The sequence below is a fragment of the Scomber japonicus genome, chromosome 22, assembly GCF_027409825.1.
Source record: "Scomber japonicus isolate fScoJap1 chromosome 22, fScoJap1.pri, whole genome shotgun sequence".
Classification (NCBI taxonomy): Eukaryota; Metazoa; Chordata; class Actinopteri; order Scombriformes; family Scombridae; genus Scomber; species Scomber japonicus.
Window position 1 is genome coordinate 26,757,776 of NC_070599.1, and position 24,186 is coordinate 26,781,961.

At 43.8% G+C, this 24,186-nt stretch overlaps 3 protein-coding genes across 3 annotated transcripts in view; all 3 read left to right on the plus strand.

Moving 5' to 3' along the window:
• Positions 1-206: 206 nt before the first annotated feature.
• LOC128384059 (toll-like receptor 2) lies at positions 207-8,263 on the plus strand. The gene is made up of 11 exons (XM_053343635.1): positions 207-474; positions 1,603-1,759; positions 2,814-2,957; positions 3,877-4,083; positions 4,410-4,532; positions 5,040-5,190; positions 5,729-5,893; positions 6,463-6,642; positions 6,727-6,867; positions 6,955-7,457; positions 7,798-8,263. The coding sequence occupies exons 1-11, from the start codon at positions 207-209 to the stop codon at positions 8,207-8,209; spliced, it is 2,451 nt and encodes an 816-aa protein (XP_053199610.1). The 3' UTR covers positions 8,210-8,263.
• Positions 8,264-9,322: 1,059 nt separating this feature from the next.
• On the plus strand, positions 9,323-13,147 carry wdr55 (WD repeat domain 55). Its single transcript, XM_053343674.1, has 4 exons — positions 9,323-9,853; positions 11,359-11,465; positions 12,002-12,271; positions 12,460-13,147. Exons 1-4 carry the CDS (start codon positions 9,323-9,325, stop codon positions 12,800-12,802), a joined length of 1,251 nt encoding a protein of 416 aa, XP_053199649.1. The 3' UTR covers positions 12,803-13,147.
• A 2,326-nt stretch (positions 13,148-15,473) lies between these two features.
• The window catches only part of LOC128383640 (caldesmon-like), a gene marked incomplete at its 5' end in the record, with an annotated part of 29,171 nt that continues 20,458 nt past the window's right edge, over positions 15,474-24,186 (plus strand). Inside the window, 9 exons of the mRNA XM_053343232.1 lie at positions 15,474-15,554; positions 16,235-16,299; positions 16,400-16,535; positions 17,316-17,894; positions 19,047-19,250; positions 21,547-21,939; positions 22,514-22,614; positions 22,729-23,041; positions 23,147-23,623. Of these exons, the coding sequence (XP_053199207.1) occupies positions 15,474-15,554; positions 16,235-16,299; positions 16,400-16,535; positions 17,316-17,894; positions 19,047-19,250; positions 21,547-21,939; positions 22,514-22,614; positions 22,729-23,041; positions 23,147-23,623 (2,349 nt within the window). The remainder of the gene's footprint in view (positions 15,555-16,234; positions 16,300-16,399; positions 16,536-17,315; positions 17,895-19,046; positions 19,251-21,546; positions 21,940-22,513; positions 22,615-22,728; positions 23,042-23,146; positions 23,624-24,186) is intronic.

Here is a 24,186-nt window from a genome sequence, read left to right on the forward strand (position 1 = left end):
CACTTGTCTTGAATGCTTTTGGAACAATAGTCACGACTTCCTCTTGTCTTAACCGACACTTTCACTTTGTCTCTTTGTCTCTTTGTGCTGCTCGACTTGTCCTCATCTGCCCTTTCTCACTTACTGTACATCTTCCTCTCACTAACTCTTCTCCTTTGCTTTTTACAGATCCGATACTCCTCCCTACATTCCTCTACCCCTACATCATGAGACCCCCGTGTGTCATTTACCTCGTCCTCCTCCTCTTCTCGTCCCTCTGCCGGGGTCAAAGGTCAGACAGCGAGACGAAGAAGAAGCCCTCCTGTAATCGCTGTGACCTGCAGCTCTCCTGTAACTGCTCCTGTGGCGGGTTCGTCGCCGTTCCCATGGTAACGGGCCTCGCCCTGACTCTTGATCTCTCCTTCAACAACATCACCGTGGTGACCGACGACGACCTGACGGGCCACAAGCCACTGAGAGAGCTGAGTCTCCACGGTAACGCTGAACAGGAAGTGGGATTATTAGTGGGGTTTTTATATGAATGAGGGTGAGATGTATGGAAGATTTAACCCTCCATCCCCCCTTCTTCCCTCCTTCTTTCCTTCCCTCCTTCCTCCCTCCTTTTCTTCCTTCTTTCCTTTCCTCCCTTCCTTATTCCTTCCCTCCTTCTTTCCTCCCTCCCTCCTTCTCTCTTCCTTTCTTTCAGGAAGGAAGGAAGGAAGGAAGGAAGGGAGGGAGCAAGGAAGATAGGAGGGAGGGAGGGAAGGAAGGACAGAAGGAAGGGAGGAAGGAAAGGAAAGGAAAGGAAAGAAGGACAGAAGGAAGGGAGGAAGGAACGGAAAGAAGAAAGGAAGGAAAGAAGGCAAGGAAAAGAAGGACAGAAGAAAGGGATGAAGGAAGGAGGGAAGGAATGAAGGAAAGGAAAGAAGGACAGAAGGAAGGAAAGAAGGACAGAAGGAAGGGAGGAAGGAAAGGAAAGAAGGACAGAAGGAAGGGATGAAGGAAAGAAGGAAGGAGGGAAGGAAAAATGGAAGGAGGGAAGGAAAGAAGGATAGAAGGAAGGGAGGAAGGAAAGGAAAGAAGGACAGAAGGACAGAAGGAAGGGAAGGAAGGAAAGAAGGAAGGAGGGAAGGAAAGAAGGACAGAAGGAAGGGAGGAAGGAAAGGAAAGAAGGACAGAAAGAAGGGAGGAAAGAACAGTCAAAACAGACGGGGTCAATTTGACCCGGGAGGACGACAGGAAGGTGAAGTTATACCAACATAATGAAAAGGGAAGGAAGGGAGGAAGGAAGGTGGGAGGGAGGGAGGGAGGGAGGGAGGGAGGGAGGGAGGGAGGGAGGGAAGGAAGGAGGGAAGTTACATACAACATAATAAAAAGGGTCTGGAAGGAGGGAAGGAAGGGAGGAAGGAAGGTGGGAGGGAAGGAGGGAGGGAGGGAAGGAAGGAGGGAGGTTACATACAACATAATAAAAAGGGTCTGTTGAACCTCTGAATCTCTTTTTGTTTGAATGTAAAATGTTTCCTTTCTGTCCTTCAGGTAACAGACTAGACTTTCCTTCCCTCCTTCCTCCCCTCCTTTCCTCCCTTCCTTCCTTCTTCCCTTCTTATCCTTTCTGTCCTTCAGGTAACAGACTAGCTGAGATCCATCCATCAGCATTTCAGTCTCTGTGGAGCCTGGAGAAGCTGGATCTGTCCGACAATCAGCTGACGTCTCTTAACCAAACCTGGTTCAGCAAGCTCGGAGCTCTGCAACAGCTCAACCTGCTCAACAACCCGTACAGGTAAAGATCTTTATAGGAATGAGGAAGGAAGGTGGGAGGGAGGGAGGGAGGGAGGGAAGGAAGGAAGGAAGGAAGGAAGGAAGGAAGGAAAGGAGAGAGGAAGAAGGAAGGAAAGGAGAGAGGAAGAAGGAAGGAAAGAAGGGAAGAAGGAAGGGAAGGAGGGATGGAGGGAGGAAGGGAGGAAGAAGGAAGGAAAGGAGAGAGGAAGAAGGAAGGAAAGAAGAGAAGAAGAAGGAAGGGAAGGAGGGATGGAGAGAGGAAGGAGGGAAGGAAGGAAAGAAGGAAGATAGGAGGGAGGGAGGGAAGGAAGGGAGGAAGGAAGGGATGAAGGAAGGAGGGAAGGAAAAATGGAAGGAGGGAAGGAAAGAAGGACAGAAGGAAGGGAGGAACCCGTACAGGTAAAGATCTTTATAGGAATGAGGCTTCCTTCTGTCCTTCTTTCCTTCTCTCCTTCCATTTTTCCTTCCCTCCTTCCTTCATTCCTTTCCTTCTTTCCTTTCCTTTCCTTTCCTTTCCTTTCCTTTCCTTCTTTCCTCCATGATTTTGATGACCTCCCGGGCTCGACCTCGCCTGGCCCCAAATGTCAAAGTAAAGAGATTCATACATGGGGAGTACAGCAATGGCGGGTGCCGTATGACTCACCTCATTAGCGTTAAAAAGTACAATTCCACAGCAACTGTGAAGACATTGTCAGACTTTATGTTTAAAAAGGCATCATTTCGCTTGTGTCCATTTAATATATTGGGCTAAAAGTGTATTTATTTTTAACCTGGTCACCAAATGCTTGACATACCAGTTTCTCCTTTTAATTCTGAATCCATACATACCTCATATGTTAAAATTGGATAATCCAATCAAAAGTTGTAGCAGTTTACATATTTTGCGGCGCCCCCTAGAGGTCTGTTTTTTATCTGTGTGTTTGACACTTGGACCAAAATTGTTCTATAGACCCTTAACTTCAACTTAGAAGTGAAAACCAAACTTTAACATCAATTTGAAATGACTGAGACAAATTACCCATGCACAAAAACCTCACTAACTCTGTCGCCTGCAGCTGCCTTGAGCCAGTGTTTCAGCCGCTGGTCAGGCTGAGGCGGCTGGCGTTTGGAGGTCCGGATCTGAAGGAGCTCAGGAGAGGAGATCTGTCTGGAGTCACTCAGCTGGAGGAGCTCACTGTGCACGCCAACAACCTTACCAGGTGGGGCACCAATGTTGTTTCAGAAAATCCTGCAGCATGAGGAGATTTTGTCCCTGCACGCCTCTTTTATGGCGCTTCTCCACTAACACAGTTCCAGCACGACTCGGCTCGACTCGTTTTTTTTGTGTTTCCACTAGGGATAGTATCTGGTACCTGCTACTTTTTTAGTACCTGCTCTACCGAGGTTCCAAGCAAGCCGAGCTGATACTAAATGTGACGTCATCAGACTGCCGGCCTCTGATTGGTCAGAGAGTCTTCACTGGAAGAGTCATGAGCCGTCCCACACAAGAATCAAACCGGCCATTTTTAAACACCAACAACAGCGTTACAGAGATTCGGTTTCTCTTTTCTTTGCTTTGTGTGTGACAGAAAGACACAGGAAGGAAGGAAGGAAGGAAGGAAGGAAAGAAAGGAAGTGTGACAGAAAGACACATACAGCAGCAAGTGCACCATCACCTCCATGTGCTCCATTGTTTATGTGTTTGTGTCGCGTAGAAAACAAAGTCATGGCAGTTTCCAGAGCTGTTGCTATGACGACCCTGCCCACGTTGAGTAGGATAATGGTAGGGTAATGGAAAAGGTCGTTCCTGGAACCGAGCCGAGTAGTACTGGAACTGTGTAGTGGAAAAGCGTCATTAGAAAGTAATTAAAGCCTCCATGTTCTGTCTTTAGCAGCTCTTATCGATAAAGTAATATCAATGAACACATGTCGACTGTTGAGCTTCTTCAAACCTTCTGATGGAACAGTTAAGAGAAGGAGAGAGCCTATCTAACCGCTAGTTTTGCTCCTTTTTTGAGAAATAATGGTAAAATGAATGTGAATAGTAACTTTTACATCTATGAGTTATGGACTGACTTAACAAAAACAAGCATCAATTATTGTATCTTGTGTGTTTCTGATGTTTTATTGTCTCTGCAGGTATGAGTCCGGTGCTCTAGCGTATATTTGGCCATTGGGTCGTGTAACTTTGAGCCTCCACAATCCATTTTTAACTAACCAAACTTTGGCCTCGGCTGTGCTCGACGACATATCGTACCCTGAGACACAAATAGTTCTGGAGGACATCCATCTGATGTATCATGAGTCTGCTGAGCCCTTCATAGTGATATCCAACAGGAGAGTCAGGTATGGCCATACCATCTCCATTTCTTCTGCTTCAGAGCCGCATGCTGCTTTAGCAATGTTCAAAACACTTGTGAATTATGGCATGTTCGTGTCATATGGGAGTTATTGCGTGTCTTGAATCGTCCACTGTGAACTCCTCCTAGTCATAAATACGGGAACCAATCATCCATACCATTTGATGTAAATGGGCACAAGTTTCAAATTAAATTAAAATGTGTAATTGAGAATGGGAGACACTATGGGACAAATGTTAAAAAAAGGGGGGGGGTTTTAAATAAAGTGTCAAAATGTAATCCATGGCTGAAACCAGTGTGATGTCACTTCAGGCACTTGACCTTCCGTAACTTCTCTGTATCCGATGAGGCCATTGTCAACTTCCTGAACAAAACAAATGGAGCGCCTATCTCTTCTCTTATCTATGATGCTGTCACACTAACGGGGGAAGGAAGGTAGGAAACCAGCGAGTCAGCATGATCTGTCATTTGTCCAATTCCAGTGAAAATAATGTTTTTGATTCTCACATAAAGGATTAAAACTGCCTTAACCCTCCTGTTGTCCTCAAGTCAAGGAAGGAAGGAAAGGAGGAAGGAAGGGATGAAGAAGGAAGCAAAGGAGGGAGGGGGGAAGGGTGGAAGGGAGGAAGAAGGAAGGAAAGGAGGAAGGAAGGAAAGAAGGACAGAGGAAAGAAGGGAGGGGGAAGGAAAGGAAAGAAAAGGAAGGAAGAAAGGAGGAAGGGAGGGAGGAAGAAGGAGGGGGGAGGAAACAAGGAAGGAGGGAGGGAGGAAGGGTGGAAGGGAGGAAGAAGGAAGAACAGATGGAAGGAAGGAAGGAAGGACAGACGGAAAGAAGGAAGGGAGGAAAGAAGGAACAGTCAAAACAGACGGGGTCAATTTGACCCGGGAGGACGACACAAGGGTTAAAAATCTTTCTGTGTTTTGTTTTCCGGCTGGTGTCAGGTGGGAGAGCGCCAAATGGACTGATCATAAAAGTGTGGATGAGTTCTACTTACGAGACGCCGTGGTGCTGGATGTCTTTAAGTTTGTCTCATTCTTTAACCTGAAGTACCTGCTGCAGTACCCCAGGAAGGTGTCCGTCATTAACTGCGGGGTAAAGAACAAGACGTTGGTCACAAATGTGTGAAATATGGCTGATAACAGTTAGCTGAGCCAGAAGCCAAACATTTTATAAATTAATTGTCAAAGTAGAATTAGACATCAGTGTCAGGTTTGTGAGATAAAAGTCAAGAATTTAGGCCAATAAATACTGACTGCAGTCTTGAATAATTTCTCATTGTTCTGAGTTGAAGATGAAAGTCTGACTTTAATCTTTAAACATTTTTTTTTTTACACTTTTCTTCACAAAATGAAAAATGAAACATTTAAATATGTAAGTAATGTCAATTTTAAGATATTTCAAGGTTAGGTATTCCAGTTATACCTCAGATTTTTGGAAACTTTAACACCAAACTCACAAACTCAAAAGTCTTTTGAGGTAATAATATAAGTTTGGGTTCTAAAGTGCACAGCAACTCTTGTTTATTCACCATCAGATATGACCAGGTTCTCTTATCAACAAAACAAATGAATGAAATCAATGTATTCCAACTCTCCGAGCTCCATTTGCTTAGCCTGACTTCTCCCATCAGGTGTTTGTGATGCCCTGTAACACGTCCCGCCTGCTGATGAACATGCAGTACTTGGACCTGTCTGACAACCTGCTGACCGATTTGACTCTGGAGGAGACACTGTGCAACGGAGACGGTTCTATGAAAGACCTCCGAGTGTTAAACATCAGCAGAAACGCTCTGAAGGTACTAATGAGACTTAAGCTGTGTATAGACTGTTTTTTTCCCGATGTTGTACATTATGTGAACTTGCAGTACACATTGTATCAGCCTGTCTACAGAATCTGAACCTCCAACTTTAACGCCCACACTGTATGGATCAGATGAGTGGCCACAAAGTGGAGCTCACACAACACAGGCATGTTGTTTATGATGGGAAATCAGATGTGAAACGGCTGAAACTGCAAGACAGCTGACCAAGATGTAATTTATCAGACTTCATGACCTCAAACTGCACGTCAAATGACAACCAATCCTGCAAACGTTTTTAATTATTATTGAATTAAAATTAGTTAGCAGCAACTAATTCAGTTTTTTGTTTTAGGATAAGAATATTTAAATATTCTTACAGGAGGCCCAATGATTTTCTCAGAATTGACAAAGCTCCTCCAGAGACACAGGAGACATGATACGACTATTTTCACAAGCTGAGTTGTACTGCTGGAGAATAACCTGATCATCTCATGTAAAATCAGAGTCATGCTTTGTTTTTGAAGAAGAAATTGCCCGCTGTCTGAAGACATGTCTATGTCCAGTCTTTGTCCTTAGTGAGCCGACTGGTTGCGAAACTCTCCAAACTGACCCACCTGGATGTCAGCAGGAATGTCTACAGCTCCATGCCACAGGGCTGCACCTGGCCCTCTACCCTGCGATACCTCAACATCTCCAGGGTCAAACTGCGCACCGTCACCCCATGTCTACCCATAACTCTGGAGGTATGGCCAGAGGACCGTATGCCACCATGACGGCAAATACATATATTGGTAAAACACTTTAACCCCATATTTCATTGTGTTCAGGTGCTGGATCTGAGCAACAATGATCTCAAAGACTTCACTCTGTTCCTGCCCGCCCTGAGAGAGCTCCACCTCTCAGGGAACAAGTTTCTGACGCTGCCTCACGGATGGTTGTTCCCCAATCTGCAATCACTAACTATACAGGTATGAAACATACACCTCTCATTTTTCTTCTTCCAAAGCTGTGTATTTCCTGTGTGACCTCTCCCTGTTCTTCTTCTTCTTCCTCAGTCTAACACCCTGAACATGTTCAGCCGCGTAGACCTTCAGGCATATGAGCGACTGCAGAACCTCCAGGCCGGTCAGAACAAGTTTGTCTGCTCCTGTGACTTTGTGGCTTTCCTCCAGTCGGACATCAAAGGAGCTGGAGATGTGCATTTAACAGATAGAAAGGAGAACTATGTGTGTGACGCTCCTTTCCACCTGCGGGGGGAGATAGTGAGTCAAGTCCACCTCACTATTGCCTACTGCCATCGGGTTTTGTTTGTGTCCGTGTGCTGTGTGGTGGCGCTGTTTGTCGGATGTCTGGTGTGTGTCGTGCTGTGGCGCCTCCACGCGTTTTGGTACCTGAAGATGACGTGGTCGTGGCTGAAGGCCAAGCGGAGCTCCCGACAGCAACGCAGAAATCAAGCAGATTCAGAGGCGTTGGTATGCTTCGATGCCTTTGTTTCATACAGTGAGAGAGACGCTAGATGGGTGGAGGACTTCTTGGTACCAGAGCTGGAGGAAACAAGGTATTGCCAGACATTTTTGTAACACTTCTCAACATTATTACATTTTCAGTACAAGTACAATTAGTCTGTCTGTTATTTATTCACTGCCTTTAGGGAAATCATGATTTTTTCCCCCCTTATCGATTACTCCACTATTTATTTTCTTGAATAATTGATTAATCATTTGGTCTAAAAAACATCAGAAAAATGGGAAAAGTGTTCATGTTCAGTTGTACAAACAGGAAAAATCTGAAGTTTGTAGGTTTGCAGAGGTCAGAGTATCTCCCAGAACCCTACCTGGCATAAATACAGTCTCAACCTGTGGGAAATATAACCTGCTTCATGGTTTCCCTGGTTTCAGGGAGAATAATGACGATGCTACGAACCCCAGAAACTCCCAGCCTCTGTCCCTGTGCCTCCACAAAAGAGACTTCCTCCCTGGACACTGGATTATGGACAACATCATGAGTGCCATGGAGCGCAGCCGGCGGACCATATTCATCCTCTCTGAGAACTTCGTCCGCTCTGATTGGTGCCGCTACGAATTGGATTTCTCCCATTTTCGACTTTTCGATGGGACTGCCGACGGGAATGCAGCCATCTTGATCTTGCTGGAACCGCTGGCCACAGACGACATCCCGAAACGTTTCTACAAATTGCGCAAGCTCATGAACTCCACCACCTACCTGGAGTGGCCTCTTGAGGAGGAGAGGAGGCCCGAGTTCTGGAGAAGACTCCGTGATGCTTTGAGAGGCGAAGAGCAGGATAACTGAGAAAGGAACAGAAGAACTGAGCACAAAAGGACATTCCAGAGGGAAAAGGTAGAGGAAGAAGAGAATCGATCAAGGCATCAAAGTAAAGAAGGTCAGGAAGACAAAAAGAAAAGACAGGTGTGGTAAAGAAAAGGAAGTGAAGGTGTTGAAGAATATATAACTAAAAGTTCAATTAAAATAGCAGGAGTCAAAAAAGAAAGAAAAAGAATCATAGATGTAGGAGGTGAAAATGATGAGAGGAAGATAATTGGTTTAATTTCTTCCATTTGTTCATCCTTTATACTTTTTACTGCCTTATTTTAAATAATTTCTGCATTAATCAGGTCGTTTTGGTCATTCTTTCCTTTTAGGGTCAAGGGTTTGATCACTTTAAACTATATTATGACAGTTTTTGCTTAAATGGTGAACCTATGTTGTTATTGTCTGCAATTTCCATTAAAAGATGTAATCCAATTATGTGTTTGTCCTTCTCTTGATACTTTACTCCTTACACCCTGTCTGCTCTAAGCCTGTTGGTTCCCTTTGAAGATATATATCTTTTTTTCTTTTTTAAAACAGTTAAAAAATATATAGTTTCATGTATTTTCAAATAGAAGGAAGTGCATTGTTTTATGAGGTGTACAGCACCTTGTCAGTTACTTTGCTTGAAGTTTGGTGTAATGGCCACTTGGGGGTGCTATTGGTTTGTCATCTCTGCTTTAAATGAATGAATTAGAAATACATCAATTTCATTACTTCCTTTTTCCTCCTCACTGGAAACAGAAACTATTATCAGCCTTGCCTTGCTTTTGCTGACCAATCAATCCTGGTCAGTCAGACAAGATGGTTAAGGTGGTTTGATGGCTTGACCATCTTACCAGCTGGGTTGTGCTGGTCTGACCAGCCACACCAAGCTGGCCACTGACAAACCAGCAAGACCAGCCTGGTAAACCAGCCTAAGACCAGCTACCATCTTAACCTATTTGAAGCTGTTTTTTTCAGCAGGGGTAAAGCCAACCTATTAATTTTGTACTTGAGTGTAATGTTTAAACAGTCCACTAGAGGGCGGTATGGCCGGTTTTCATCAGTAAACTGCCACACTTCAGTGGTAGAAGAAGTAAGAAACACAACAACATGGCAGCTCCCGCTGAACACGTTGATCCAGCTCTCACTGAAGCAGATCCTCCAGAAACGGACCAAACAGAAGCTCCAGGGACCAGCAAAGAGGCAGAAACGGACCCAGATGAGGATGGGGATGAAGATGAGGATGGAGGAGAGCCAGCCGGGCCAAAGATCACAGAGACACCACCGGACATCCAGCTGGAGGCGTTCGCCAACACGGTGGCTGTGCACCCGAGCAGGGACATGCTGGTGTGCGGGGACGTGGACGGGGACGTGTACGCCTTCTCCTACTCCTGCACGGAGGGGGAGACCAAGGAGCTGTGGTCGTCCGGACACCACATGAAGTCTTGCAGGCAGGTGCGTTTCTCTGCAGACGGGCTCCAGCTGTACAGCGTCTCCAGGGACAAGGCCGTCCACCTGCTGGACGTGGAGAGGGGACAGCTGGTCACCAGGATCCGAGGGGCCCACGGAGCTCCCATCAACAGCCTGCTGCTGGTGGACCAGAACATCCTGGCGACCGGAGACGATGGAGGAACCCTGAAGGTCTGCACAGACACCAGAGAGGGTCCTAAAGCTGGTCTTATCTATAACACCCAAGTGGGATCAGATAATGGTCCAGTTTGGTCTTTCAGTGGTCCAGTTTAGTCTTTTAATGGTCCAGTTTGGTCTTTCAATGGTCCAGTTTAGTCTTTCAATGGTCCAGTTTGGTCTTAATGCTTCAGCTTGTCTGTTAATGGTCCAAGCTGGTGTTTTAATGGTTCAGACTAGGGGTGGTTCTAGGATCAGACCTTTAGAGAGGCTCAGCTCCTAATGAGAATGTGACATACAATAACCTGCAAGTGTTCAAACCCTCTGCTAAACTACTCATCTCACTAGATAACGTACATTACAACAAAACATATTAATACACATTAGAGTGGTCTACTATAGTGTATAATAACAATGGTTCAGAATAAACAATCACATATTTCTACAGAGAGGGCCCTGAGATAGTTAATGAACCCTGAGGGAGAGATTATATATTAATGACAGAATTAAGCCTGTTCAAATAAAACCATTTGAACCTGTAGCATAGTGTTTGTCCCATCTCTAATAGACGGGCTTGCAAAAATAAAGTTGTATAAAATATTTTTTAGGTTAAAAAAACCCATAATTTATTTATTTTTAGGGGTGCTGAGATCAAATTTAGGGTTCAGACTGATCCAATCTGGTCCATTATACAGTTCTAGCACTGCTCGGCCCAACTCCACTAGGTTTTTTTGCGTTTCCATTACGCATAGTACCTGCTACCTGCTGCTTTTCCAGAGAGAAAATGGTACACCATCTTGGCAACTTGTCAGTTAAACGGGTTTATATTTTTACTTCAAAACATAAGAGTCTCTATCTTATTAGACTTAAAGTTGAATTAATAGATGTTTTTAAATTGTATTGCATTTGTTGACTGTATATATTTGACTTTTGTCTCTAACAGAGTTGACAGATCTTTTGGTTATTACATTGTTGTGTGTTCTATAAGTATAAAGAGAGTTTGATTGTAAATATCATTCCTACTTTTTGGCTTGTTTTAATACTTGAAATGCACCCGCAATTCTGGAATGGGCCAATGGTATCGTCATCAGAACAGTAATGAATGAAATGTAATGAGTAACACGAAATCTCCACAATGAACTTTTCCTCATGAAATGGTCAAATCAGACCACTTGTGATCTAGTCGTGGTAACTTATGTCGTTGCTGCACACATTCAGCAAGGAATTAGCATTGAAATATAGTTGTTTCTGTGATATGCAGTTATACTTATCCAAGGAACTGATTACATATGACTCTTCGTTGGCAGTTGTTATCCTTCGTTTGCATTTTTTCTAATTCCTGAACTTGTACATCACAATCACAGTTTGCAGTCGATCACCTTCTCATACAATTCTGCCAAAATTGTAGAGTATTACCTATCCATAATTGTAGACATTGGTGTCAAAGTGCCTTTTGTTTTTCATCATTTCAACCTTCAAGATAATAACTGTCTCATTGTTTTTTCTCTTTGTTTGTGAAGGTGTGGGACATGAGGAAAGGTACGTCCATCATGGAGGAGAAACAACATGAGGATTACATCAGTGACATCGCTGTGGACCAGGCCAAGAGGATCCTACTTACTGCCAGGTAATAACTGTAATAATATATAATAAATGAAAAGCCTTGTTTGCTGTGACCATTGGATAATTACTATTGAGTAACAGGGTTCTCTTTGTTTGTAGTTAAAGGATTATACCAATGTTTCTTCATTATTTTTAATCCCATTAAACACACATGGTCATTTTACTTACTGTAACAAAGCATATTATCAGTTTTTAGAATGATTCCCTTCCTCTGAGGCTGCTGTTGTTTTCTATTAAATCTCAAGGTGATTTGGAAATTAATGAGGAGAAACTTAAAACTTACTTGAAATTTGTCAATCACACAAAACATTTGAGTTGTAAGCAGGAACCGTCACTTTAACAGTAGAGGTTTCAGTATTGGTTGTCAAACCGCAAGCTGAAATTCACATGATGACTTTGACAACCTTCAGTGTTTCTTTGTATTGTAGCTTCTCAGACCTTGCATGTCAGAGTGTCCTTTAATCCACCAAAAAGTAGACATTTCTAACACTGTTTTCTTAAATCTGAGCTCTAATTTGTTCTGCTGTAATCATGATTCAGTGGAGACAGTACCATGGGCGTCTTCAACATCAAGAGGCGGCGGTTCGAGTTGCTGTCGGAGGGCCAGAGTGGCGATCTGACGTCGGTGGCGCTGATGAAACGGGGAAAGAAGGTGGTTTGCGGCTCCAGCGAGGGTACCATCTACATCTTCAACTGGAACGGATTCGGAGCCACCAGTGACCGCTTCGCCATCAAGGCCGAGTCGGTGGACTGTATCGCCCCAATCACCGACAACATCATGTGCACTGCCTCCATGGACGGGTACATTCGGTGAGTTGGGTTTTTGATGGTCTACCCCAAAGGTCCAAAACTACTGCCTACCAAAGCCAAGATCTCAGGTCAACAAACCAATAGAGGTTACATCTGTCTGGTATTTGTTTCTCTTCCTCATTCCTGGCTTGCTCTTGGTGCTTCTCACCATCTGACAAGTTACTAACATGTTGTCTGTTCTCCATCAGGGCCATCAACCTCCTTCCTAACCGGGTCATCGGCTGCATCGGACAGCACGTTGGCGAGCCCATCGAAGAGCTCGTCAAGTCCTGGGACTCCCGCTTCCTGGTCAGCTGTGGCCACGACCAGCTCATCAAGTTCTGGGACATTTCCACTTTACCCAACACAACTGTCAACGAATACCGAAAGAGGAAGAAGAAAGACGGACGGATGAAGTCTCTCACCAAGAAAGCCCACGGAGAAAACGACTTCTTCTCAGGACTTGTAGAGGAATCTGAGAAAAAGGAGGAAGGAGGAGGAGAAGAAGAAGAGGAGGACGACGATGACGACAGTGACAGTGGCAGCGATTAAAAAGCAATTTCATGTTGCTTTATGTTTGAGTGGAGTTGGCGCTGTGCCTATGGACAGTTTGATCCTCAATAATGTATGTCTGCTGTTTGATGGAGGATTTCAACCAAAGTGCCTCACAATGTCCTGAGGGTGAACGTTGGCTTGGCTTACACTGAGCCTCTGATCTCTTTACTGTTGGCGCCTCATTTTAGAGACGTTGAACCAGAAAACAAATGAGAATATGAGGTTAAAGGCCAAAATATATGGTGGAATAAACAGTGAATGTCCCAGAAGTGTATAAACTGTGCTTCTAAAATATGCATACTGACGAAGAGTATGACACTGACAGAAATTATCAGACATTAAAATAACTATGTAAATTCTATGAGTTTTTTTGGTACTTATCAAAGTTTGTCCTACAGTATCATCATTGTTACCGTACCGAAAACTGGCAAAGAAAACCTTATTAGAGTCTTTAACTTGCTTAACTATCAAAAGATAGTTCCTAATTTAAATTTAAAATTTGCGGATATTTGACTTTATTTTGTCTTAATGCTGCTCGTGTTCAGACAACACATTTAAGAACTTTTGATCAGAAGACATGTTTTTCAAAGTGAGTTATCATATAAAAGTGTAATTTTGGTGTCAGTAAAGAAAGTTATTGTATCATCCTTTTGTATCACAAGTTTTGAAATGATACCCAGCCCTGTGAAATGTTAAGGTTGAATTAGCCTGTTAGCTATATCCAATAAATTCTTGATACATTTTTTGGAAAATATTTGTATTCAATTAATTTCAGCAATGTTAAACTGTTTTAAATAAATATACCAAACCTATTTAGATGAAACAGTATCTAACTTCCGTATTATGACGTATTTCTGAGTGAAACCGAACAAACTGGAAGCAGGATATAATGTTAGCTCTGTAGCACTAAAAGTCAAGATTGATTGATGGGTCGATGTCATGATGTTGATTGAAATTGGTTGATTCAAGCCTACAGAAGCACATATTTTGTTTTACAAGAAAGAAAATATGACAGCTAGGCCGATAGTTTAATAGTTGCACAGTATGACAGGAGGGTTAGGGTGTAATCTAAAATTGTTAAACAGGCATTTTTCATTTCATCCCAAATTTCACTTTATTTAACACGCTAAAATGTGAAATTGGGTGAAGAAATTTTCAGCAAGTTACGACATTATGTGTAAGCCTAACTCTACAAAACATAAAGCTTATTTTAAATTACCTAATTATGCTGTATTGTTTTTTGTTTGTTTTTTAAAATTATATTCTGTCTACTTTAACAGCCAATGACACCCATTCATTTTCATTTGGTATGAAATTAATTTGTACGAATAATATTTTTTAAAAACTAGCTTGAAAATACGTCTGGAGAAAAAAATTGTTTGTTTTGATGGTCTTGTTAATGACATTTTTGAACTCTGGTCCTGAAGAAAAGTTAACATTCAACAAAAGATAAAGTTAAAGATGAACTTGACTCCCGTTCAGTCTAAACAGTCTATGGCCGTTCTTTAAAACGCTTTAGTATGCCTCGGAAATGTTAAACAGTCGTGAAAATTATGATTTATCCCTCCAATTTCCCCGCTCAGATGGTACAGTCCACACAGAGCTCATTGGTACGTCCCACCAACCACCGGCGGGAAAAGCGCATTGCGTCACGTGACACGAGCCAACATAGCGACCAACATGGCGACGTAGCTTAGTAACAGCAGCAGCAACCTCCGGTACCGAGACACGTTTAGTAGGTTACACACTCCCAGAGGCTCATAGCTGGGTAACAGAGGCTCATAGCTGGGTTACAGAGGCTCATCATCATTGGGTCACCGGTCAGTAAAGTAATAACATCTTAAATTAAAGCTGAATAACTTTATAAAGGTTAAACTGCCTGCTGCTAGCTGAGGTTAGCTCCCGTTGCTAACATGTAAACAATGAGTCTAACATGCTGCTAGCTGAGGTTAGCTCCTGTTGCTAACATGTCTGTATTTGTAAACAATGAGGCTGAACATGCTGCTAAAAGCGAAACTGCTGACAGATACGGCTTCACTTCACACCACACAGGATGATGCAACACTTTTGATATTACTGTCAGGGCGGAAACTGATGTTAAAAACCTGCTTTTACCTTTTTTATATACTTCTTATTTTTCCTAGTATGCGTTACATCAATCAGGTGGTCCATGTAAGCACTGACAGGATTCCTCCCTGTGATCATTCCTCCTGTTAAATATCATTAAAAAGATGCATTTAAAAGTAGATGTGAAGCTTTTATTCAGCATTTAGTCATATCAAGTGACACATTTACTGTCTTTTTAGAATCAAATTCCCTCTTAAATACTTCTGATCAACACACTGAATCAGCTCCTCTGAACTCCGCTGCTTTGCTTTTTATTTATCTGTACAGCATACTACAGTAAAAAATTATAATATATATAAAAAATACAGCAGTAACAGCTCATCAGTGATAAAACTTTACAATTTTACTTTCTCATAAAAGTCACAATATTCTCTCACAAGCAGACACAAGAGGAAGCTTCTGTTCTTGTGTAAAGGTTAATGTTTGTTGCTGTTTAGTGAGTCTGTGTGTGTGTGTGTGTGTGTGTGTGTGTTTCCTCTCGCAGGCTGACCGGTGCAGCAAAGGTCGCCGGTTCGATTCCCTCCGTGTGGTCGAGCTGTGACGCAGCAGCACGATGGCCGACTTCAAAGCAGGAGACCTGGTGTTCGCCAAGATGAAGGGCTTCCCCCACTGGCCTGCTAGGGTACGCACACATACACACACACACACACACACACATATATACACATATACACATATATACACACACACACACACACACACACAAACACACAATTCCCCCACTGGCCTGCTAGGGTACGCACACATATACACACATATACACGCACACACACACATATACTATACACACACTTTCCCCACTGGCCTGCTAGAGTACGCACACACACACACACACATATATACATACACACGCACTTCCTCCACTGGTCTGCTAGAGTACGCACACACTCGCGCGCACACACACACTTCCTCCACTTCCTCCACTGGCCTGCTAGAGCATGCGCACACACGCACACACACACACACATATACATACACACACACTTCCCCCACTGGCCTGCTAGGGTACACATACACATACACACACATACACACACACACACACACACACTTCCCCCACTGGCCTGCTAGAGTACCCCCACACACACACACACATACATATATACACATACACACACACACACACACACACACACACACATATACACATACACACATACACACACACACACACACTTCCTCCACTGGCCTGCTAGAGTACGCACACACACACACACACATATATGCACATACACACACATACACACAGAGTCACTGAAAAACACACTCACACACACTCTGATGACTCTCTGTGTTCTTCAGGTCTGTGAGTCCGATAAAGGCTACAGGAGGAGAGTTCCCGTCTACTTCTTTGGGACGCACCAGATGTACGTACACGCTGCTCAGTGACATCACTTCCTGTGTTTAATTTCTGAATGGATTTTAACTGCGGTGTGTTCTGTTGCTGTCGTTCCTCCGTTCTCTCAGAGGAACCCTCCCGCCGGAGAACGTCGTTCCCTTCGCCAAGAACAAGAAGAAGTACGGCAGCGGCGTTCGTATCCGAGGCTTCGAGGAGGGAATGTGGGAGATCCAGCACACGCCTCGGATCGGCATCTCGCTCAAAGTCAGTCAATCTAACGGCTCCTCATCAGTTTGAGTTTAGTTCAGATGTTAAAGGATGACGTGTTTTATCAATGAGTCGATTTAAGTTGTTTGATCCTTCAAAATAAAATGTCAGAAAAAGGTGAAACATGTTCAGGGTGGTGAGGTTAGGGTTAGGACCTTCAGAGGCAGAAACACGACTTTAGGGGTTGATGAAGATGTTTATGACTTGAGACTCAAACACACACACACACACACATAAAAACACGGATTCTACTTATATGGGCATGAGGCGGAGCCATGGGGGGAGCGGGGAGGTTGCTATGGTTACGAGGGCTGGATCTCGAGGACATTGGTCAATCAACCTGTCAATCAGGACGTAGCCACGCCCTAATGCATACCCTGCTTTATCGTCACATATAAAATCAGGGAGGCCAAAATGTCCCAAATGAACATCATACTGCATTGAAGAAGGCTTTAAACTAGCGATTGAGACCATAAACACATTTTGAAAACGTTTACTGAGGTTAGAAATCAAGTGAGAAGTTGGTGAATTCTCCATTGACTTGTATAGAGACGGTCGCCCCCTGGTGGCCTTTTGATAGAATGCAGCTCTAAGTTACTTCCTGGTTGGCCTCATTTCAGAGGACAGGAACTCCGCGCCTGGTACAGACAGAAACAGTAGTTTCGTTACCATAGCAACATTAATGCTACACACTGCAGGAGTCTGTGTTGATCTGACTTCCAGATTAAAATCCCGTCTTTTATATTCAGCTAACTTCTGGTTGTGTTGTCTGCTCAGTTTCCAAACAGGACCGGCATCCAGAGTCCGTCAAGAGGAGCGAGGCCGACTTCGACTCCTTCTAGATCGACTTCGACTCCCAACAAACCGACTTCGACTCCTTCTAGACCGACTTCGACTCCCAACAAACCGACTTCGACACCCAGTAGATCGACTTCGACTCCCAGTAGATCGACTTCGACTCCCTCTAGGTCGACTTCGACTCCTTCTAGATCGACTTCGACTCCTTCTAGATCGACTTCGACTCCTTCTAGATCGACTTCGACTCCCAGTAGATCGACTTCGACTTCCAGTAAAACCACCACTACGAAGCCCGACAGCAAACCGGCTTCTGGCAGAAACACTCCGAGCAGACTCACAAGTAATAAACAGGAAGCTGCTTCTTCTTCTTCTTCTTCTTCTGCTTCTAAAACTCCGACGAGATCTTCATCGAGGATCACTGCGGAGAAACCGACAGATTCCAAACAGACGCCTGAAAAGGTTTCCAGAGACGTATCCACCACCGAGAGCGCCGTCGCCACGACAACCAGGAGCAGAGCAGCTCGAGATCCTGAAACATCTGCAGAGAGCAAAAACAAGGTGAGAAAAGTTTAATTAAATGACCTGCTGACATCCGACTGGTTTTACTGGTGCTGCTCTCAATGTTCTTGAAGTTAAACGTTTTTATGATGTTTTTTTATCTTTTGACTAGGGCTGTCAAACGATTAATTTTCTTAATCACGATTCCATAGTTAATCGCGATTAATCACATTTTGAATTGCATGTTTAAAATCCTGTTATTTTCCATTTGAAGGCAGTTTTAAGCCCATAATGTAAAGCATTTCTTACCAGAGTGTCTTAACTGGGAATCAATCACGGCTCTGCTGCGACTCCCACACTCCAAAATGGTCCTTTGGTGGAGCTGAGGCTGGCTTGGCTGCACCTGGGTGTTTAGCGTGGAGGTGCTAACTCAAACTCCACGTACTCCGGTGGTAGTTAAACTCCGTTTGACACAGGTTGCATTTTACTTTTGACTTGTCAACTGAAGCGTCTGGAAGTGTTTTAAAGTTAAACAAGCCGTTCAAAAGTCCAGTAGCTCTCTTACTTTCCATCAGCGCGGTAGGTTTACTGCAGGAGGCCACTTCAAAGCATAGCGCTACAGCTAGAGGAGCTGTCTACGGGGGAGTAGAAGGGACAAAAAGGCTTGCAACATTAAAATGTGATTTAAAAAAAAAACGCGTTATGGATTGCATTAATCTGATCGCGATTAACGCGTTAACGCTGACAGCCCTAATATTGACAAAACGATCTCAACTCAACTGCCTTTTTTTCTGGAGCTTTCTGAGGCTTCTCATGGTCTTAAACACATTTCAGAAGCTCAAGTATGAAACTTAAACAACTGTTGACTTCCGCTGCTGTTTCCCTAATGGTCAGACTGTCGCCCCTCGTCTGTGTAATTCCCTCACTGACCAGCAGAGGGCGCCACAGACTGCTGAAAGCCTCGAAAAAAGACTTAAAACTTTTGATTTTAGTAGAAACTTTTTTGACTTTTAATTAACTTCGATGGTTTCTGTTTTTCTGCTCTTATTTTTATGCTGTTTTACGTTAGTTTTTTAAATCTTGTATCTTTATTATTTTGATGCTTTTACCTCGTAGCTTAATGACGTTCGTATCAAATGTTAAAGTACGTCACAAATAAAATGTATTATTATAATTATTAAAGACTTAAAGAGATATGTTTTGTCTCCTCAGTCGACATCAGACACGACGGAAACAAGAACTCGCTCCAGAGCTGACAAACCGAAACCTGCGGACGTTAAACCCGTTTCCACGGCGACCGGCGACGTCACGTCCGAGAGGAGAACGCGAAGCTCCGGCGAGGCTCCGGAGACAAAAACTGAAGATACGACGACGACGACGAGCCGAACAACGAGGAGCAGAGCATCCGAGTCCAAGGTGACGACACTAACTGATCAATAACTGACTGAATAAATAACGATTTTCTTAATTAATTACCTAATAATAATAATTACGGTTGTTTTAAAGAATATTCGGTATTCAAATATAATTCAAACTATTTTAAAAAAAAAACCTCAAAAACAATTGAAAGCTGAAATTACTATTTCAGTGTGTATTTTTATATAAACGTGTTAGCTAACGTTACCAAATCTCACCTCGCTTTTGTCCCGTCTCAACAATAACATTTTTCGGAGTTTGACGATCACGATCAGAGCGCTAACGTAACTTACGAAGCGCTATGTTGGAAGAGTTTTTGATCTATAACAATAAACTGTAAAAAAAAAAACAAAAAAAAAACAAGTATCGGATATTTGAAATGCGGACGTACGAGTGAAGCTATAAAACTAAATCTGACTAATTAACGCAGTAAACGGAGCACTTTTATCTTGTTTCAGTTTAGGCAGTTTTTGTTCAGTTCATTGAAAGAGGAAACAACGATGAGGAGAGGAATGAGAGAGATGTTGAGATTAAAAATGCTCTTTAAAGTTCACGTTGTTAATTTGTGCCTTAGTTTAGTTATTCGCAGCTAGCTCAACGTTTTAGCTTGTTGTGATGCCCTCTAGTGGACAGAACGTGAAATAACACCATGCTGACAACCTGTGTATAAATATAACATAAATATTAATAATAGTCAAATTATATATGCTCAAATTTTGTCTATTAAAAATAAAAATGAATTCAATTAGAGTGGGTTCACATTTCTGACTTTAATCACTTTATTTTATTATTAATTTATTATCTTGTATTATCTTTTTATTCCGATTTTTTTACATTTTTTGTTGAGATTAAAAACGCTCTTTAAAGTTCACGTTGTTAATTTGTGCCTCAGCTTAGTATTTAGTAGCTAGCTGAACGTTTTAGCTTGTTGTGATGCCCTCTAGTGGACAGAACGTAAAATTACCACGTTTTGTGTAAGTACGTCATAAATATTAATAATAGACAAAATTTTAGCATTTAATATTCAGATGTAATTTGACTATTAAAAATAATAATGAACGGGTTTATAGAGGAAGATTAACAGACATTTTTTACGTCTTCATTTTACTAATTATTTATTATATTTAATTATCTTTTTATTTTCCGATTTTTTACTTTTTTTTTCTACCTTTGCTGTTTCCTCTTTTCAGATTCATGAGAGTTTTGACAGCGTTGTGTTTTAAGAACTTTGTGTTACGTTGCTAATTATTATTTATTTATTTATTTATTTGTTTGTTGTAACTTGTTTTTCAGGTCGATGATGAACAGCAGAAGAAGAAAACAGCTGATAGTCGTCCCGTCTCTCCTTCAGGTAACTCAAACACACGCAGACTGCTCCTGTCGTCCTCCCGGGTCAAATTGACCCCATCTCTCTTTTGACTGTTCCTTCTTTCCTTCCTTCCTCCTTCAGTCTGTCCTCCCTCTTTCTCTCTGTCTTTCCTCCCCCTACCTTTATTACCTTTTATATTTTTAATTAGTCCTTTGTTCATCCACTCCTTCCCTCTTTCTTTCCTCCCTCACTTCCTTCCTTCTCTCCTTACTTGCTTCCTTCTCTCCTTCCTTCCTTCCTCTTTTCCTCCCTCCCTCACTCCCTCCTTCCTTTTTGTCTTTTCCTCCCTCCTTACTTCCTTCCTCCCTTCCTTCCTCTTTCCTCCCTCCCTCCTTACTTCCTTCCTCTTTTCCTCCCTCCCTCACTCCTTCCTTCCTTCATCTTTTCCTCCCTCCTTCCTCCCTTCCTTCTTCCTTCCTTCCTTCCTTCCGTCCTTCTTTCCTCCCTTCCTCCCTTCCTTCCTCATTTCCTTCCTCCTTCCTCCCTCCCTCCCTCCTTCCTTCCTTCCTCTTTTCCTCCCTCCTTCTTTCCTTCCTCTTTTCCTCCCTCCTTCCTTCCTTCTTTCCTTCCTTCCTTCCTTCCTTCCTCTTTTCCTCCCTCCTTCCTTCCTTCCTTCCTCCCTTCCTTCCTTCCTTCCTCTTTTCCTCCCTCCTTCTTTCCTTCTTTCCTTCCTTCCTTCCTTCCTTCCTCTTTTCCTCCCTCCTTCCTTCCTTCCTTCCTTCCTTCTTCCCTTCCTTCCTTCCTTCCTTCTTCCCTTCCTCCCTTCCTCCCTTGACCTGAGGACAACAGGAGGGTTAAAGATTAATCAAAAAAAAAGAAGTTTAAGACGATTAAACTGTTTGTTCTTTTAAAGCCAAGAACGACAGAAGTAGAAGATCGAAGAAGACGGAAGAAGAAGAGGAAGAGGAGGAGGAGGAGGAAGAAGAAAAAGAAGAAGAGTCTACGGAGACCCAAGGACTGAAGAGAAAGAGAGGAGAGGAGAAAGCAGAGGGGAAGAAAGAGGAAGAGGAGAAAGTAGAGAGGAAGAAAACGAAGCAGGAAGACGGAAAGAAAGAAGAAGCGACGGAGGAGAACCAGAGGATGAGGACGAGAGGATCTGAGAAGGAGGAACGGAAAGAGGAGGAAGAGATAGAGAGAAAGAAACAAGTCAACAACGACAGGACGATGAGGAGAGAGATAAGAGCGAGAGAAAGGGAGAAAGAGGAAGAGGAGGATAGGGGAGCGAAGAGGAAGAGGGAGGACGACGATGCTGTGGGGAAGAAAGAGGAGACGAAGAGGAAGAGGTCGTTGTCGGAGAGCGAAGGGACGAAGACGAGGAGAGCGGAGGAAGAAGAAGAGGAGGAAGAGGAAGGAGAGGAAGAAGAAGAAAGGATGAAAGAGAAGACGGAGGAGAAAGAAGGAGGAAGTGATGCGGACGAGGAGGTGAGATTCGTTCAAAGTCGTCTCTTTGTTTTCTAGAAATTTCTGGGATACGAACAAAGGAAGGAAGGAGAGAGGGAGGAAGGAAGGAAGGAAAGTAGTAAGGAGGGAGGGAGGAAGGAAGGACGGGAGGAAGGTACGGAGGAAGGAAAGGAGGAAGGAAGGACGGGAGGAAGGAAAGGAGGAAGGAAAGGAGGGAGGAAGGAAGGAGAGAAGGGAGGAAGGAAGGAAAGGAGTAAGGAGGGAAGGAAGGAAGGAAAGGAACAAGGACAAAAAGAGGAAGGAAATTAGGAGAGGAGGAAGGAAGGAAGGACGGGAGGAAGAAAGGAAAGGAGTAAGGAGGGAGGGAGGAAGGAAGGAAAAGAATAAGCACAAAAAGAGGAAGAGAATTAGGAGAGAAGGAAGGACGGGAGGAAGGAAGGAAGGAGAGAAGGAAGGGAGGAATAATAATATACTTGTGTTTTTACTTGGACAGCGACGTCTGGCTGCCAAGAGGGAGAGTTTGTTAAAATCTCTGAGAGGTTTGCTGAAGGCCAAGAGAGGAGTGAGGAGGAGGGAGGCGACGAAGAGCGCTCAGTAAGACTCCACACACACACACACACACACACACACACAAACACACACACACACACACACACAGCAGTTAACAGAAGTGTGTTTTAGATGTTAATATTGTTCGTTTTCTATCAGGAACGCCGCAGACGGAGCAAAGATGGAGACGAGGAAGACGGGAATTCAGAGGACGACGGTGAAAGACTTAAAGATGATGGGCATGAAAACGGACGTGAAGGTGATGATCGGAAAGAGAGCGACGGTGGAGAGAAGAGAGGAGAAGACGGTCAGAGTGAAAGAAAACGAGGCGAAGAGGAGTGGAACAGCAGAAGAAGAAGAAGAAGAAAAAGAGAAGAAGACGAAAGACAAAGAGAGCGAGGTGAAGAAAGACGAGAGGAAAATAATCGGGAAGATCGTGAAAGTGACGGCCGGACAAGGAGCGAAGGTTCAAGTGAAGACGATGATGGGAGGAACGATGGTGAAGGCGACGGCGGCGGCGGCAGCGGAGGAGGAGGAGAAGAAGAAGAAGAAGAGAGAGGAGAAGGTGGATAAAAAGACGATAGACGAGAAGAAGAAGAAGGAAGAGGAGAGAGAGAAGAGAGGGAGCGCCGAAGAGGAGAAGGAGGTGGAGAGGAAGTCTGAAAGGACGAGAGCGGCGGCGGCAACGGAGAAAAAGGACAAAGAGGAAGAGATGAAGAAAGCGACAGAAAGAGAGAAGAAGAACGAAAGAGACGAGGCGGAACGAAGGACGACGAGAGAACAGAGGAAGAGTTCGGCGGAGAGAGAGAAGAGAGGGAGCGCCGAAAAGAAGGAGGAGGAGGTGGAGAGGAAATCTGAAAGAACGAGCGCAGCAGCGCCGAAGAGGACCGACGAGGAAGACAAGAAGCAAAAGAGGAGTGGTGAAGACGGGATGAAGAACAAGAGCGAAGAGAGGAAGAACGAAAAAGGAGAGGGGGAACAAAGGATGACGAGAGAACAGAGGAAGAGTTCGGCGGAGAGAGAGAAGAAAGGGAGCGCCGAAGAGGAGAAGGAGGTGGAGAGGAAATCTGAAAGAACGAGAGGAGCGACGGAGAAAAAGAACAACGAGGAAGAGACGAAGAAAGGGACAGAAAAAGAGAGGAAGAATGAAAAAGGAGAGGAGGAGAGAATGACGATGAGAGAACAGAGGAAGAGTTCGGCGAAGGAGGTAGAGAGAGAGAAGAGAGGGAGCGCCGAAGAGAAGAAGGAGGAGAGAGAGAAGAGAGGGAGCGCCGAAGAGAAGAAGGAGGTGGAGAGAGAGATGGGAGGGAGCGCCGAAGAGGAGAAACAACCCGATGAGGTGAAGAGGAGGTCTGAAAGAACGAGAGCAGGGACGGAGGACAAGAAAGAGAGAAGCGAGAAAGAGGAGAGGGAGAGTGAAAAAGGAGAGGAGGAAAGGATGACAACGAGAGAACAGAGGAAGAGTTCAGTGAAGGAGGCGGAGAGAGAGAAGAGAGGGAGCGCCGAAGAGAAGGAGGCGGAGAGAGAGAAGAGAGGGAGCGCCGAAGAGAAGGAGGTGGAGAGGAGGTCTGAAAGAACGAGAGCAGCAATGGAGAGAAAGAACAGCGAAGAAGAGAT

Excerpts from the sequence above, each read along its gene's own strand:
- wdr55 (XM_053343674.1), top strand. The coding sequence starts at position 9,323 with ATGGCAGCTCCCGCTGAACACGTTGATCCAGCTCTCACTGAAGCAGAT. Across the intron at positions 9,854-11,358 it reads ACGATGGAGGAACCCTGAAG|GTGTGGGACATGAGGAAAGG; the intron begins GTCTGCACAGAC and ends TTGTTTGTGAAG. Across the intron at positions 12,272-12,459 it reads TCCATGGACGGGTACATTCG|GGCCATCAACCTCCTTCCTA; the intron begins GTGAGTTGGGTT and ends GTTCTCCATCAG.
- LOC128384059 (XM_053343635.1), top strand. The coding sequence starts at position 207 with ATGAGACCCCCGTGTGTCATTTACCTCGTCCTCCTCCTCTTCTCGTCC. Across the intron at positions 475-1,602 it reads GAGAGAGCTGAGTCTCCACG|GTAACAGACTAGCTGAGATC; the intron begins GTAACGCTGAAC and ends TCTGTCCTTCAG. Across the intron at positions 4,084-4,409 it reads ATATCCAACAGGAGAGTCAG|GCACTTGACCTTCCGTAACT; the intron begins GTATGGCCATAC and ends ATGTCACTTCAG.